This window comes from Megalobrama amblycephala, linkage group LG23, assembly GCF_018812025.1.
Source record: "Megalobrama amblycephala isolate DHTTF-2021 linkage group LG23, ASM1881202v1, whole genome shotgun sequence".
In the NCBI taxonomy this organism is placed as follows: Eukaryota; Metazoa; Chordata; class Actinopteri; order Cypriniformes; family Xenocyprididae; genus Megalobrama; species Megalobrama amblycephala.
This window is the reverse complement of record NC_063066.1, coordinates 8,463,785-8,479,229: the sequence shown is the minus strand read 5'-3', so window position 1 is coordinate 8,479,229 and position 15,445 is coordinate 8,463,785. Positions and strand designations below refer to the sequence as shown.

General features: G+C 37.3%; 1 protein-coding gene across 1 annotated transcript in view; it reads right to left on the bottom strand.

The window, feature by feature from the left end:
- mrpl11 (mitochondrial ribosomal protein L11) overlaps positions 1-15,445 on the bottom strand; it is a 45,154-nt gene continuing 29,709 nt past the window's right edge. Inside the window, exons 3-6 of the mRNA XM_048176384.1 lie at positions 10,187-10,282; positions 2,270-2,363; positions 1,622-1,781; positions 1-215 (exon numbers count right to left, since the gene is read on the bottom strand). Of these exons, the coding sequence (XP_048032341.1) occupies positions 110-215; positions 1,622-1,781; positions 2,270-2,363; positions 10,187-10,282 (456 nt within the window). The 3' untranslated portion in view covers positions 1-109. The remainder of the gene's footprint in view (positions 216-1,621; positions 1,782-2,269; positions 2,364-10,186; positions 10,283-15,445) is intronic.

Below are 15,445 nucleotides of genomic sequence, written 5' to 3'. Positions count from 1 at the left end.
TTGGATGCAAAACAGCAGAATTTTATTAGAAAAACACATCCGGAATAGTGGGACGAATCCGTGTGAATGGGGGTTTTGTACTGATAAATAACTAGCACACAGCAGCTCTTCATTTCTTCTTTACTAGTGCTGCCTCAGCAGCGGCTGCCTCCGCTTCTGCCTTCAGTCTCTGCTCACGCTCTCGGAGAAACTCCCCGTACTCCACTGGTGACAGGCTGACAGAGGGATGACAGGAGGGGGGGGGATAGTCAGAGAGACAGAGGGGGGAACCGACAGAGAAGACGGAGATTAGAGGCATATCAACAGATACATCGACATTACATTAGAATTTCAAACATTTCTAGCGATCAATTGAAATGCAAGGCGAGCATCGCTCTTCCCCCAAGTGAAGATGATGGGTCTGAGCATTTGCACCTAGGTGACATGGTTCATTTATTAAAGAGCTTCGGTTTAAGAAAAAGACCAGACTCTGCTAACGGAACAGGCTGCTTTTTTGTCTGTCAAAATGTTGACATTTGACGTCGCACAGACTGGTGTCGCAGGTGTCAAGCAAACATTTCTCAAATGAATAGTGTCAATAATGAAGCTAGCAGCATCCCTTACAATTTCTCAGCATTATTAAGGCATTAATTATACAAAACATGAATTTTATGATTCATTTTTAAAAGCCTGCAAATCAAGCTCAATTCTCAACAGTGAGAAATTCCAAATGAGCACAGGAACTGAAGTCATTGCCGAGCGTGTGGAGTAAGACTTGATTTATTCAGCCATTATTTATTCACATCTCTTATTAAGGTCTTTACTAGGTGGTGGGATGTCTGAAATATTTATACAAGGAAAAGATGGATGCTTAAAACTCACAGTAGAGACCAGACATGCAGAAAACATGAAAGAAACTGTAAATGCTTGTAAAAATTTTGTATATAATTTATGCCTACAAACACAGTTTTCATAAAACTAAAATTTTAATTATATTTTAAGAGATACACTACCATTCAAAAGTATAAGGGATTGGCAAGATTTTTAATGTATCTTATGCTCACAAGGCCGCAATTATTTGATCAAAATACAGTAAAGACGGTAATATTGTAAAATATTATTACAATTTAAAATAACTATTTTCTATTTTAATATATTTTAAGATGTAATTTATTCCTGTGATGCAAAGCTGAATTTTCAGCATCATTACTGCAGTCTTCAGTGTCACATGATCCTACAGAAATCATTCTAATATGCTGATTTGGTGCTGAAGAAACATTTCTTATTATTATCGATATATTGAATATTTTTGTGGAAATCATAATATAATTTAAAAGTCTGTCACTTTTGATCAAATAATGCGTCCTTGATGAATAATTTCTTAAAAAAGAACCTTACTGACCCCAAATATTTAAATGGTAGTTTATATTTGTTTTAATATTTTTATATATATATATAATTATTATTTTCTTTACGTTTTTGGTCATAACATAACATCCACTTCTGTTATTCTATAGCTTTGAAGACATTACTGTTGTTATAAAATGTAGAAAATGTCATTAATGAGTTTGTGTATTGAAACATTTCACTGGTATTGTATGTTGTGAATAATGCAGTAGAATGAAGTTTGAAGGACTCTCACTCATTGACGATTTTGATGCCGAGGGATCTGGCTGAACCGATGATGCTCTTGACAACGTTCTGCATGGAGGTGTCCTGCAGCTTAAAGCTGTCATCCTGCGATTTGACCTGTGCAATCTCATATACGGCACTCACGGTCACCATACCTGCGATCTCATGCCCTGAGAGATACAGGAAAGTGGAGGGACAAGGTGGAAGGAGAAAGAGAGAGGTGATGAAACACAGCAGCACAGAAAGAGAAAACAGCAGGAGGTGTGGTTGGTCATGATTGAACAAATCGGAAGTGGAGATGGAGTGAAGGCGAGAGGTAACAGAAAGAAAGGGGGAGGGAAAGAGTAGGCGCATAAGAAAGAATAATTGAGATGGAGTGGAATGTATGAAAATGAAGCAAATCCATAATTCTCCTTTTTTTAAAATGCAACCTTCACCACAGCGCTCCCCTTAGTGATTGCACGGCTTTCTACCAGTGCAGCTCATCGTCAATATATCATCAGTTGAAAAAATTCAATCTGAACCAAAACACCCCGCAGGGGAAAGTCTGTCCATTACTGAAACATAAGGCAGTGGCAAGATATACAAATAGACTGCTGAGAGATTGAAGGAAGGATGTATGGCCACAGCTGCCCTGCTTGTAATAAGGTTCGCTTACCAGTCTTTCCGGCTCCTTTTTCAATGCCGGCGGCCTGTTTCAAGAAGTAAGACACAGTGGGCTGCCCAATTTTCAGGTCATACGTCCTGTCCGACTGGTGGAAAGAAAAGAGGGGTAAGCTCAGTCAGAAACGTCATTTCATTTCATCAATTTCAGAGCCAGGTGGAACTAAGAAAAAAAAAATGTTCAGAAGTTTTTGGGGTCAGTAAGATCTTTGAAGAAATGCTCTTATGCTCACCACTGCTGCATTTATCTAATCAAAAATACAGTTAAAACAGTAATATTGTGAAATATTATTACAAATTAATATTACAGTTTTCTATTTTAATATATTTTAAATGTAATTTATTATTCATGTGTTTCCAGCAGTCATTATACTCCAGTGTTCAGTGTCACATGATCATTCAGAAATCATTCTAATGTGACCCTGGACCACAAAACCAGTCATAAGTCGCACGGGTGTATTTGTAGCAATAGCCAATACAATGTATGGGTCAAAATGATCGATTTTTCTTTTATGCCAGAAATCATTAGGATATTAAGTAAAGATCATGTTCCATGAAGATATTTTGTAAATTTCCTACTATAAATATATCAAAAATGTATTTTTGTGAGTGGATATGCATTGCTAAGGACTTCATTTGGACAACTTTAAAGGCGATTTTCTCAATATTTTGATTTTTTTGTGCCCTTAGATTACAGATTTTCAAATAGGCGTATCTCAGCTAAAAATTGTCCTATTCTAAAAAACCATACATCAATGGAAAGCGTATTTATTTATTTATTTATTTTTAAATTGACCCTTATGGTTTTGTGGTCCAGGGTCACATATGCTGATTTGATGCTCAAAAGAAACTTTGATGAATAGAAAGTTCAAAAGAACAAAATTTATTTGCAATAGAAATCTTTTCTAATATTAGAAATGTCTTTCTTGTCACTATTTGATGAATTTAATGTGTTTTTGCTTAATATCTTACTGAGACCAAACTATAGTGCGGATGTGTATATATTTGTATCTTTGCTAATGAAGTTTGTCTAAGATTCTATGGCAGAAATTTCCAATTCTAGATCAAAACAGTCAGTCCAATCAATTTGTACATGATGGAGATTATTTGCTTTGAATTTCCATTAAACTTTGCTTAAATTTCCTACATTCATGTCACTTATATGACTTTTTCACTTAGGAATACAAAATGAATTATTAAAAATGTCAGTACAATTTTAAATCAGACCATAAACAAGACTTTTTATACGTACATAGCATGCATACATGTGGAAGGAGATACAATAAAATTGACATAGTAAGAGGAAAATAAGACAATACATAAAAAAACAACAACAATGTGAACAAACAATGTGATAATAAATAAATATCTGATGTGTGTAAATGATATAAATAAGACAAATTTATAATGATCCCTGGCTGTCAAGTTCAGTGGCAAGTTTGCTATGGTACTTGTTTGTTACATATACAGTTGTGGTCAGAATTATTGGCACCCCTAGAATTTTTTATGAGTAATATATCTCTGAAGTATATTCCCATTCATATTCCCAATTTTTTTTTTTTTTTTAGCACACCAGGGTGATCATAAACATGAAATTGTCCAGCCATGACTTCCTGTTCCACAGGAGTATAAACATGAGGAAACACAAAGGCCAAATTCCCGTAATCATTCATCATGAGTAAAAACAAAGAATATAGTTCTGATGTGCAGCAAAAGATTGTTGAGCTTCACAAAATAGAAAATGTCTGTAAGAAAATAGCTAAAGTTTTGAAAATCCAAATGCCACTATTAGGGCAATAATTAAGAAGTTCCAATCAACTAAAGATGTTACAAATCTGCCTGGAAGAGGATGTGTGTCTAAATCGTCCTAATGCGTGGTGAGGAGGAAAGTTTGAGTGGCCAAAGACTCTCCAAGGATCACAGCTGGAGAATTGCAGAGATTAGTTGAGTCTTGAGTCTCAGAAAGACTCATCCAGAAACAATCTCCAGCATATTCAGTTGTCAGACAAGACTTCAAACGGGAACGGCTTCTATGGTCAGATGAAACTAAAAAAAGAGCTTTTTGGCAGCAAACCCACCAGATGGGTTTGGTGCACACATGGATAAAAAGTACCCCATGCCCACGGTTAAATATGCTGCTGGATCTTTAATGTTGTGGGCCTATTTTTCTGCTGGAGGTCCTGGACATCTTGTTCAGATACATGGTATCATGGATTCTATCAAATACCAACAGATAAAAAAATACTTCTGCTAGAAATCCAATAATGGGCCTTGATTGGATCTTCCATCAGGACAATGATCCAAAACAAACATCAAAACCAACACAAAAATGTGTCACTGAGCACAAAATGAAGCTTCTGCCATGGTCTTCCCAGTTCCCTGACCTGAACCCTAAAGAAAATGAGTGGAGTGAACTGAAGAGAAGAAGCACCAGCATGGAGCTGGAATCTGAAGGATCTGGAGACATTCTGTATGGAGGAATGGTCTCTGATCTCTTGTCAGGTGTTCTCCAAACTCATCAGGCATTATAGGTGAAGACTCAGAGCTGTTATCTTGGCAAAAGGAGGTTGTAAAAAGTATTGAATAAAAGGGTGCCAATAATTGTGGCCAATGTGTTTTGGAGAAAAACATTTATTTCATAATGTGATTTTCCCCCCACTTTCAATTCTTTTCCTTCAATGAAAAGTAAGATTTTTGCTAATTTTAATGAATTAAAGATCAAAAGGACAAACAATGTAAAATTATTTTTATAGTGACCTTTGATCATATTTACCAAGGGTGCCAATAATTCTGAACACCACTGTATAAAGAACCACTAAATGTCATTAATAACGTTGTTTTTCCCCATATCTTGTGCCTAAGGCATGAAATGAACCAGGACTGCAACTGTTGCCCCGTCAAAAGCGAGGAGTGGGGTGTGTGCTCATTACATGCACATACATTTAAAGAGAAAAATAAAATGATCCTTGCTCTCCATCAAATGAAAATGTGAAATAAACCCATGTTGTGTGAAAAGAATCTAAATTAAGTAAAATGTCAATGTCATAAAAATCACATAAAACTACATAATGGATGATATATAAATAAAGCTTACAATATTTGAGAACACTCTTATCTACTGCAGTTAATTTGAAACATTATGGACTGCGTGCCGAGTTTATGTTTTTGAAGATTATCTGTTGAGACTGTGGGAACGAAAAGTTATTTTCGTTTTTGTGTTTGTGGGCGTCAAGCTATCGCTCTCAGTCTCATCACACATAGCAGGTGATATCACAAACACTATCTTCTTTGAGAGCGAGAAGAGCTAAAATCCTATAGCATCCAATAGAGTCTCTGGAGCCTGACAGAATCTCATTGGCATCCATAGACTCTGACAGTCTCTCAGTCTGACTAAACTCTGTCGAGTCGAGTGAAGCCAGGCGCAAGCATCCACACCCTCCATTCCCCCGGCACACACCCTCCACTGTCAGGCCTGCCGAAACCAAAGCTTTAAGGCAGGGATTAGTCTGCATAGAGGAGCTCAAAAACAATGAGAGTGCAGCAGACAGCTTAATGGGACAACTGGGACTTCACAGGCAGTCTGACTTGGGGAGACAGCCTGGCTAAAATGCATTGCAGCCGTCCAGCTCAAGCCTAAAGCAAGCATTGTGCTGCAAACTCAACCAGAATTTTCTCCATACCCCCTGCAGCTAAAGATCATGTATAGCTCAGGCTAATCTTCAATCCCTGTCAAATGCTCATCAGTATAGTGAGGACGCTAGCTTTAGGGCCTAATCTGCCTGTAAGACTCGAAAAATTAATCATAAAAAGACATTTTTTCTTTGTTTGGCAATGGAGTTTTACATTCCGGATCTCTTAAAAGGATAGTTTACCCAATATATAAACATTCGTCATCATTTACTCAACCTCACGTCTTTATAAACCCATCTGACGTTTGTTTTTGTGGAATACAAAAGACGTTATTTATAGTAGAAATTCCAAATTGCTCTTTTCTATACAATGAAAGCTGTTTTATGGCTTGCAATATAGCACATGAGTCATATTGACTCATTTTATCTAGCTTTCCCCCCCCTTTTTAGAGCTTGATAGGCCTTGGTCATCATTTATTTTCATTGTATTAAAATGAACAGGATGAACACTTATCAAAATGCCTCAAAAGAAGAAAGTGTCAAACATGTTTGGAACCACATGAGGGTGAGCAAATGATGACAAGTTTCATTTTTGGGGGATCTGTTCCTTAAGAGTTTCATAAATGCTGCAAATAATAAAAAGTTTTTCCTCATCATTTTTCTTTATGATTGATTTTTCTCTACAGTTATTGTATTTCTTTATGCACAATTTTTTTTTGTTGTTATGTGCTGCAGAGTCTTTGGGTTGGGTGGAATTAAAACGCAAAACTATTAAAATGCATTTTCATTAATTGAAAAAAGCTGCACTAAAATAAAATATGAATATTAGATGAAGAACTGAAATAAAATAACTTTAAGATGAAGTACCAAAATGAAAAAAACAAACTAAAACTGAAATAAAAATTAAGGCTAGATTGAAATACAAAAAAAACAAAACAATAATGACAAAAGCACATGTAAAAAAAAAGCACTGGTAACTAGGGATCAGAATAAGGGGGCATTTACACAACCATGAAAAACTTATGTGTTTTGCCGTTCATTTTCACAACAGTGTTTTGGGGGCCTGAAAATGCAAACTTTTGAAAATGGGTTTCAAAGTGCAAGTTTCTAAAAACAACGCCGTTATTGTCACACAAATTTGTGAAAACGGTCACGTCAAGCGTATGTGTATTGCGTGTGCAGTCTATAGCCGCGTAGTTCTTCTTTACAAAGTAACATCGCCAACTACTGGCCTGACAGCATAATACAGTGTTTTTAATAGTTTTTAATTTTAGATGTCAAGGAGACTGGGGATGGGCTCTTATGCCAGTAAGTAACCACCAAGAAACCACCCTGAACACCTGAGTGTCACACCTGGCTAAGAGATACAACATTTAGGCGAGACAACACCAAAAAAAAACCACATAATCAAAATATCAGTAATCGATAATGTTGGTCAGTCATGACTGCAAGGGACAAACGAATAACTGAGCGTTGTCAGAACAAATGCATGGAGGCGAAACAAAACAAATATTCTCAAAACTGGAGCGCGGGTTTGGCAAACTGCCTAAGCAGCAGCTTAGGAGCGGCTCATACTAACAACTGCACGCTGTTTAAAAGGGGCCTATTATGCTTTTTCACTTTTTCAACTTTAGTTAGTGTGTAATGTCGCTGTTTGAGCATAAAAAAAGATCTGCAAGGTTACAAAGTTCACTCCAAAAGGAAGATATTTTATTTAACAGAATCCACTTTCCAAGAGCTACAATGAATGGCTCATTTAGACTACAATGTGTTTTTCCTGGGTTTTGTGAAGTCATAATCTTACTCATTTAAATAATCCCCACCCACGGAATATGAGGAAAAAAATCTTCCAGAACCTAAGAGAGTACAATGCAGGCTATGGGTTTTCTTGAAATGGAGTAGGTCCCATTTTTATCGGGACAATCTGTTGTTGGTGGATCACACAATCTGTTGATATGTTTTTTGTGTTTTCTATTAACAGTTCCAATTATAAGTTTTAAGTTGTTGCTATGATGTAAACAAAGGGCTAGCCAACATTAGTGTTGATAATAATATAGTGTTTACTGTTGCTTTTGTAAGGCTGTTTATCACCCCTTGGGAAAGTAACCATGGTTTTGTGATGGATTACTGTTTGTATTATCATAGTTTTCTGACAAATATCATGATTAAATGGTGCTTGAATTGGTTTGAAATTGATGCCATCCTTAATATTTACATCTGATTAGAGCTTGCTGTTATGGTGACGTTTCCCGAACACGTCCTAAGTGGTGCCAATCAAACACACTGGGCCAGCTGACCAATCACAGCACATTTCGTATTTCGGATGGAGGGGCTTCATCAAAACAGGAACTAAACAGTGCATAAACGGCACCCAAACTGGGGAGAGAGGTGCTGTAATAATGTAAAATAAGCGAAACTTTACAGAATGAACAATCAAGCATGAAAGCATATTCTAGTTCACCACAAAAACAAAATCAAGACTTTGTAAAAAGGCATAACAGGACCACTATATTTAAATAAGGTGCCATGACAAGATTCAGGTGTGCTCAATTCATGCCCCAGTCCCCAATCAGACCAACAAAAACTAAAGAAAAACAAACAACCAGAACCACAAAACAAATGTGTCAGAACACGAGCAACCACCTAGCAACGTGCTAAAACTGCTCAGAACACCTTAGCAACCATGTAGCAATGTTCTGGCAGGCAACCAACCACCACACCTTAACAATGTAGCAGCAATTTTTGCATGAATGAGCACCACAGCACTCAGTTTCTTCAGAATATGTAAATGTAGTTTATTACTGCAAAAAAGATGAGAAATGATCATGTCAAGAAGTCAAAAATCACAGTGGGCTGTTGCATGTGTATGCAAAGAACGAATGATGAATGACAACAGCACTGAGGTGCACATTTTCCTCTCTCTCCCTCTTGCAGCTGGTCCTGGAACGAGAGCTGATGTACCTGCAGAGGAGTGCCAACAACAAAGGCTGACAATTTTTACCCTCAGGCAACCGCAACTGACAGGACAACACAAAGGGATGAGCTAGATGAAGGTGACATTGTTGCCGAAGATGTCTAGTTCTACTTTATGCAACGGAAGCCTCTAGATTCAAACTGTGGCCAGAACTGGACCACGGACACTCGCTTAATCAGCTCAGAAGAAAAGATTATGTGTTTGGATTGTGACTGAGACAGCACATTAAACATGAGCCAGAGACATTAAAACACCCTAGACTGGGTTTGGTGGCAGTGCCGGAGCATAATGTGGCCATATAATTTTCTCACAATGTCTGCACCGCTGTCTGGACTGCCACTGCATCACCCCATTTCGCTTAGACACAGAAGGTTAACGAAAGTGGGACTTCCAATTGAAATCACACAAGAGCTTTTCAACACTTCTGTAATGTAAAAGAGATGGAGACCTGTAATGAGAACTCTCATTTCACGCAGTCGTGCCACTTTAAAATTTGTGATCAATGACCCCTCCGTAATAAAAAGCCATTTCTAGCAACCTTCATAATGGGCCTTTGCTCAAATGCCCCTGCGATCTGTCACCGACTCGGCAAGCATTACTAACAGCCATCAATCCATCTTTATTTAAGAGTGAGAATATGAGAAAGTGCTAGACCTCTCATTTTGTTACAGAGGGTGGGTGAAAAATGGGAGAGAATAGATTAGAGGAGGCAGAATGACTGTACGAGAGAAACAAAGACTAAAAGGTGTCGGGAAAAAGCTGCTAATGCACACAAGTGAGGGATCCATCAGACTTTGAGAAACTTTGGAGTACGTTCACGGTCTTTGACTGCAAACACTATGATGAAAAGTGTGCCCTTGACAAAACATAATAATAAACTTGCTGAAGCTCCCTGAGAAGGTGAGAGAGGAGATAAACCTAGGCCAGGTGAACATTGCACACGCCGCATCAGTGACTATTCCTCGTTTACGAGTCACGCTCAGATTGGGAAAGCTCCGTTCTTCTGTTTAATCCACTTCGTTCAATACCTTCATTTGATCATAATGTCAGTAGAAGGCTTAATCTGTGCTCTGGCATTCGAGAAGCATCTAATGCTGTTTGCTAATGCGCCTGGGATGCAAATGTAAACGAGCACCCCCGGGAACTCATAAACTGAGAAAACAAGTGGTAAAACAAACGAGAGCAATATTGATTGAAAGAGTAAGGTGTATTATGAGGCCCCCCAAGACATCACATTTGTGACTGATTGGTAAAGTGGTGTTGACATGGAGAAAACGATAACTGTATTCCTAATTAGTGGTTACATTACCTTCACATTGATCTTGATGGGAAGAGGGATGCCTTCTTTGAGGTCTTTGGTTTTCTCATTGAAGTCTTTACAGAAGGCCCCGATGGGAATCCCTTTCTGGAATAGAAGGCATAGGAGAAACATTTAGAAAGGTTTAGACCCACATGCATTTTAAGCCTGTTATTCTTTGTGGCAGTCTTTTGATGAATACCAATAGCCATTTAGACTGGCTGCATGGTGTCAATCATTCGATAACTCATTGGTGCACTGTGAATGCCTCGGCATGCTCGGATGCCTGCGTGAGTGAGTGAGAAAGTGAATGAGAGAGGCTGGTGGAAGGCTATTTACCCAAGGGTGTGAGTATATGTGTGTGTGTAATGTCAGAGTATGGCAGTCATCATGCCTCTGAGACTCCAGATAAATTAGATTCTCTTTCCTGGCCCTTGCCAGGCAGAAAGCTAAATGTATAGCTGACATTAAGTCAACACTGGCTGCCATTTCTCCTGTGCGGCTTCACCAGAGCATGAGTGTTTTCTGTGGGTTGACTGAAGAGGCGGCTCCTAATCTGTAATCTTATTACAGTTGTGAAAGTTTTCCTTGCACTTGAACTTTCTGACGGATTCAGAGTTACTGGAACACTTGTTTCATCATGTGGTAGATGTTTCAGAGGTTTATTTAACAGTTAGATCTATTAGGAAAGGGCTGCTATTGCAGTTAGCAGACACAAAACGTATTGATCATCCGTAGTTAATCCACTGACCATTTGATGCTTGTTACCTTGAAAATGCTAAGAACTGGTAAGTTAGTGGCATCAGTTATTTTGTTTGAAGCACCTTCTACCAAGTAAAAAATATCCGAATTGTATTTTCGGATGTTTCAGAGTTTCAGATGTCTGTGAAATAATCTGTACCTATTAATTTTGGATGGACATAAATTCTGATTTCTAAGTCATATTAACATTAACTATCCAGTGTTTGTGGTTAAGATTTCTGATTTGTTGTTGTTGTTGTTGTTGTTGTTGTTGAATTTTTCAATGTCTCACCAAGGCTGGATTTATTTGATAAAAAATACAGTTGTACAGTTGTGAAATAATACAATTTAAAATAACTGTTTTCTGTTTTAATATATCTAAAATGTAATTTATTTCTGTGATGGCAAAGCTGAATTTTCAGCATCATTACACCAGCCTTCAGTGTCACATGATCCTTCAGAAATCATACTAAAAATGCTGATTTGATGCTCAAGAAACATTTTTTATTATTATCAATGTCGGAAACAGCTGTGCTGTTTAATATTTTTGTGGTGATAGATTTTTTTTTTAGGATGAATCCAAAAGTAAATAGAAATCTTCTGTAACTTATAAATGACTTTACTGTCACATTTGATCAGTTTAATGCATATTTACTAAATAAAATAATAAATAAAAAAAAAATCTTACTGACCCAAAACTTTTGAATAGTGCTGTATTTTACTATTTTTTTCTGTATATATGATCATAGAGTGCGGCTCAATTATTTTTTTATAGTCTTCTACCGAGCTGTCAACCAGGGTTGTGTGGCATTCTGAATTAAAATGAACTGAAATTCATATAACTGGAATTTTTAACGAAGCAAAGTCTGTATAAATAGATAAAGTGAAAAGGAATTCTGAATTTTGCACAACCATATCAGTTATTTCTGATAAACAAAATTGCCTCAAACAGCATGAAAAAGCAAAACTAATTGAGTTTGGTCACTTCAAATAGGTCAGACCTTTTCTGTTTAAGTAGGTGGTTCTTGGCCATAATAAGCTGCAAAATATAACAGATTTTTTTGCCAAAGCCAAATTTACGTCCCATATGTGATATACAGACCAAGATAAACAGCACTTTTTGGCATAAAGTAAATTTGAAGAGAACTTCCTTTAAAGCGCCATTGATGTTTGATCCTAACTTATAAATACTGATGCAATCTTTTCAGATTAGTTAAAGCAAACACTGTCATGCGAGAACAGCAAATATTTCCACACAAATCCAGAGATATACTGTTCAGCAATTTCAATTTCAACATTAATGAAATGAAAAACAAAATCCCTGGATGGCAGGCAGCCTATCTCCCTCCTGACTTGCTTATTAATAGTAATCCCATGTCAACCCCACTAGCATCTCCACAAGCCCCCCGACTTCAGCGAGGACAACAGATCTAAGTAAACAAGAAAGAAGGAGGGTGATTCCTAATTAAATATGGATTAATATTAAAACCGAGGTTGTAAGGAGAGCCTCAGAAACACTTGGGCGAACACACTGAGATTTCACACCGCTTCCACTTCGGTTTTTCCAACCGCTGCTTTATAACTCCCTTTAAAGTTGTTGTTTTTGGTCTGAAAATGAGTTCAAACAAGCAAAGACATACAGAGGATAGCAGACAGATCTGTGAGGAAGAGGTCGTCTGACGATAGGGGGGAAGCAGGCAGGCAACAAGGATGAAAGATGATGGAAGTGTACTGACATCAGACACAAAAGACATTCAAACTGTGCCAAACAAAGACCAGTACAATGGAAGAAACTCTGGTAATGGCGTTTTGTGTAGTGCTTTTAATATCATTAGTGAGGCCATTATAAAAATGGCAATCTGTTGTTGGTTGAAAAGACAAGGCTCGAAGATGAAGATTGCTCTGGCAATCTTTATGGAATAAAGCTCCGGATGACCAAGACGCTTTGTGTTTAATGGCAGTTACATTCACTTTCAAGTGCTGGCCAAATTGCCAGTCTAGCTCTCTAAAACCCAAGATCTAATCATCCAGAAGTCAAGCGGTCCAATTAAACCTCCTCTTTCTTCAATAGCGTCTGATAAAAGCAGGACTGCGAAGAATAAAATGGCTGCAGTACATCACCTTGATGGAGGTGTGCTACCAACCTTGGACACTGCATGTTATTTATTACATCAGATGAATATTAAAAGTGTTTATCATATCAATATTCTCTAGGATAAAGCAGCCATTCACAGTGAAGGTCCCGACGGAAGAAAAAAATCCTGCCTGAATTGTGACAGACAACGAATGCTTTCTAAACAATCATGCTCATAGATCAACTTGTTATGAAAAATGTTCTTGGGGGGTGAATATGTAATGTAGTGAATATGTGTTTCCCATACTAAAGTGTTACCAAAAACTCTCTAAAAGACTGAATAACTTCATAACAAGACGAAAAACCATGGTATCTGCATGCGGACTGTATTTGTTATTCACAAAACGTCTCCTCCTTTATTCATTCTTTTCATCAGTTATCCCACTTTGCATTTGTTTCATTATTATAACGTAAGCTTTCAGCTTCAGCAATTCTTTTTAACGAGATGGCCGCTGACATGGATGAATGACAAAAAGAGTGAGAACAGACCAGGAAAGTAACAGTTGTTTCAGATAGCTGAAATAACAGATTGAATGGCCACATATATAAAGTGTGTCTAATAATACGGCACACGTGAAGGACAGAGAAGAACAGCGTCATGTTCAAGTCATGTCCCCTATGAGAACAATAACGAAGATCAATACTAACATTCAGGAGGTCCATTTGACAAAAGCGGGTGAAAGGCTTCAGAGCGCTGATGTATGGAGAGGCCATAGGGGACCCGTACGAATAAAGAATGTATGTGTGAGGGCTGTGAGCTCAATCCATTAAAGAGAAGCAAAAGGAAAAAGGAGCACAGTGGTGGGTTCAAATGGTTCAATCACTTTACAGCAAAGCCTCTGAGGAGAAGGCATTAGAGGACAGTGTGACTTCCAACTAAGTGAAAACCTGCGTAATTAAATGCATGAATAAGAAATTAAGCAAATTAAAATTGTTAACAGTTCATATAAGGAACAGAACACTGTATGGGTCAGTTAGAGGATAGAAGCTGTTGGACAAAAGACTTAATGAGCGACAGGGACTGATATATAAAAAATTGATTTACAACAAAATGAGACACTTAATAGAGCACCAATGTTTAATTGTGTCATAATTTACTCTTTATTCACCCTTATGTCTTTCTAAACTTTTGTGAATATGCAAAACACCAAGTTTTCTATGTTCTTTTCCATAGAAATAAAAGGAGCTGAAGGTTTCAAGCTTTAAAATCACACAAAAGCACCATAAAAGTATCATTAAAGGTGACCTAGATTCAAAAATTGAATTTACCTCGGCATAGTTAAATAACAAGAGTTCAGTACATGGAAAAGACATACAGTGAGTCTCAAACTCCATTGTTTCCTCCTTCTTATATAATTCTAATTTGTTTAAAAGACCTCCGAAGAACAGGCGAATCTCAACGTAACACCGACTGTTACGTAACAGTTGGGGTGTACGCCCCCAATATTTGCATATGCCAGCCCATGATCGAGGCATTACACAAGGGCAGCCAGTATTAACGTCTGGATCTGTGCAGAGCTGAATCAACAGACTAGGTAAGCAAGCAAGGACAACAGCGAAAAATGGCAGATGGAGAGATTATAACTGACATGATTCATGATAACATGATATTTTTAGTGAAAATTGTAAATTGTCTTTCTAAATGTTGCTAATGTACTGTTAAATGTGGTTAAAGTTGCCATCGTTTCTTACTGTATTCACGGAGACAAGAGCCGTCGCTATTTTCATTTGCAGTCTGTATAATTCATAAACACAACTTCATTCTTTATAAATCTCTCCAACAGTGTAGCATTAGCCATTAGCCACAGAGCATAGCCTCAAACTCATTCAGAATCAATGTAAACATCAAAATAAACACTGTACTTACGCGATTAGACATGCTGCATGACGAACACTTTGTAAAGATCCATTTTGAGGGTTATATTAGCTGTTTGAACTTTGTTTATGTTGTTTAAGGCAAGCACGAGCTCTTGGGGCGGAGAGCACGAGATTTAAAGGGCCACACACCCTGAATCGGCTCATTTCTAATGATGCCCCAAAATAGGCAGTTAAAAAAAATGAATTAAAAAAAAATCTATGGGGTATTTTGAGCTGAAACTTCACAGACACATTCAGGGGACACCTTAGACTTATATTACATCTTTTAAAAAAAAGTTCTAGGGCACCTTTAAAGCAGTGTTTTTTATTATTATTATTATTTATACTAGCTACTATCATATTCATTATTATTTTGAATTAGCTTATATTTGTATATTTTTAGTTTTTTCATTTTTTAATGTTTATTTCAATTTGCAATTGCTTTACAATTATTTTAATTTCAATTTTACACCAAAAAATGCTGGGTTAAAAACAACCCAATCGCTGGGTTTGTCCTTTTTCAACCCAACTTGGTTTTT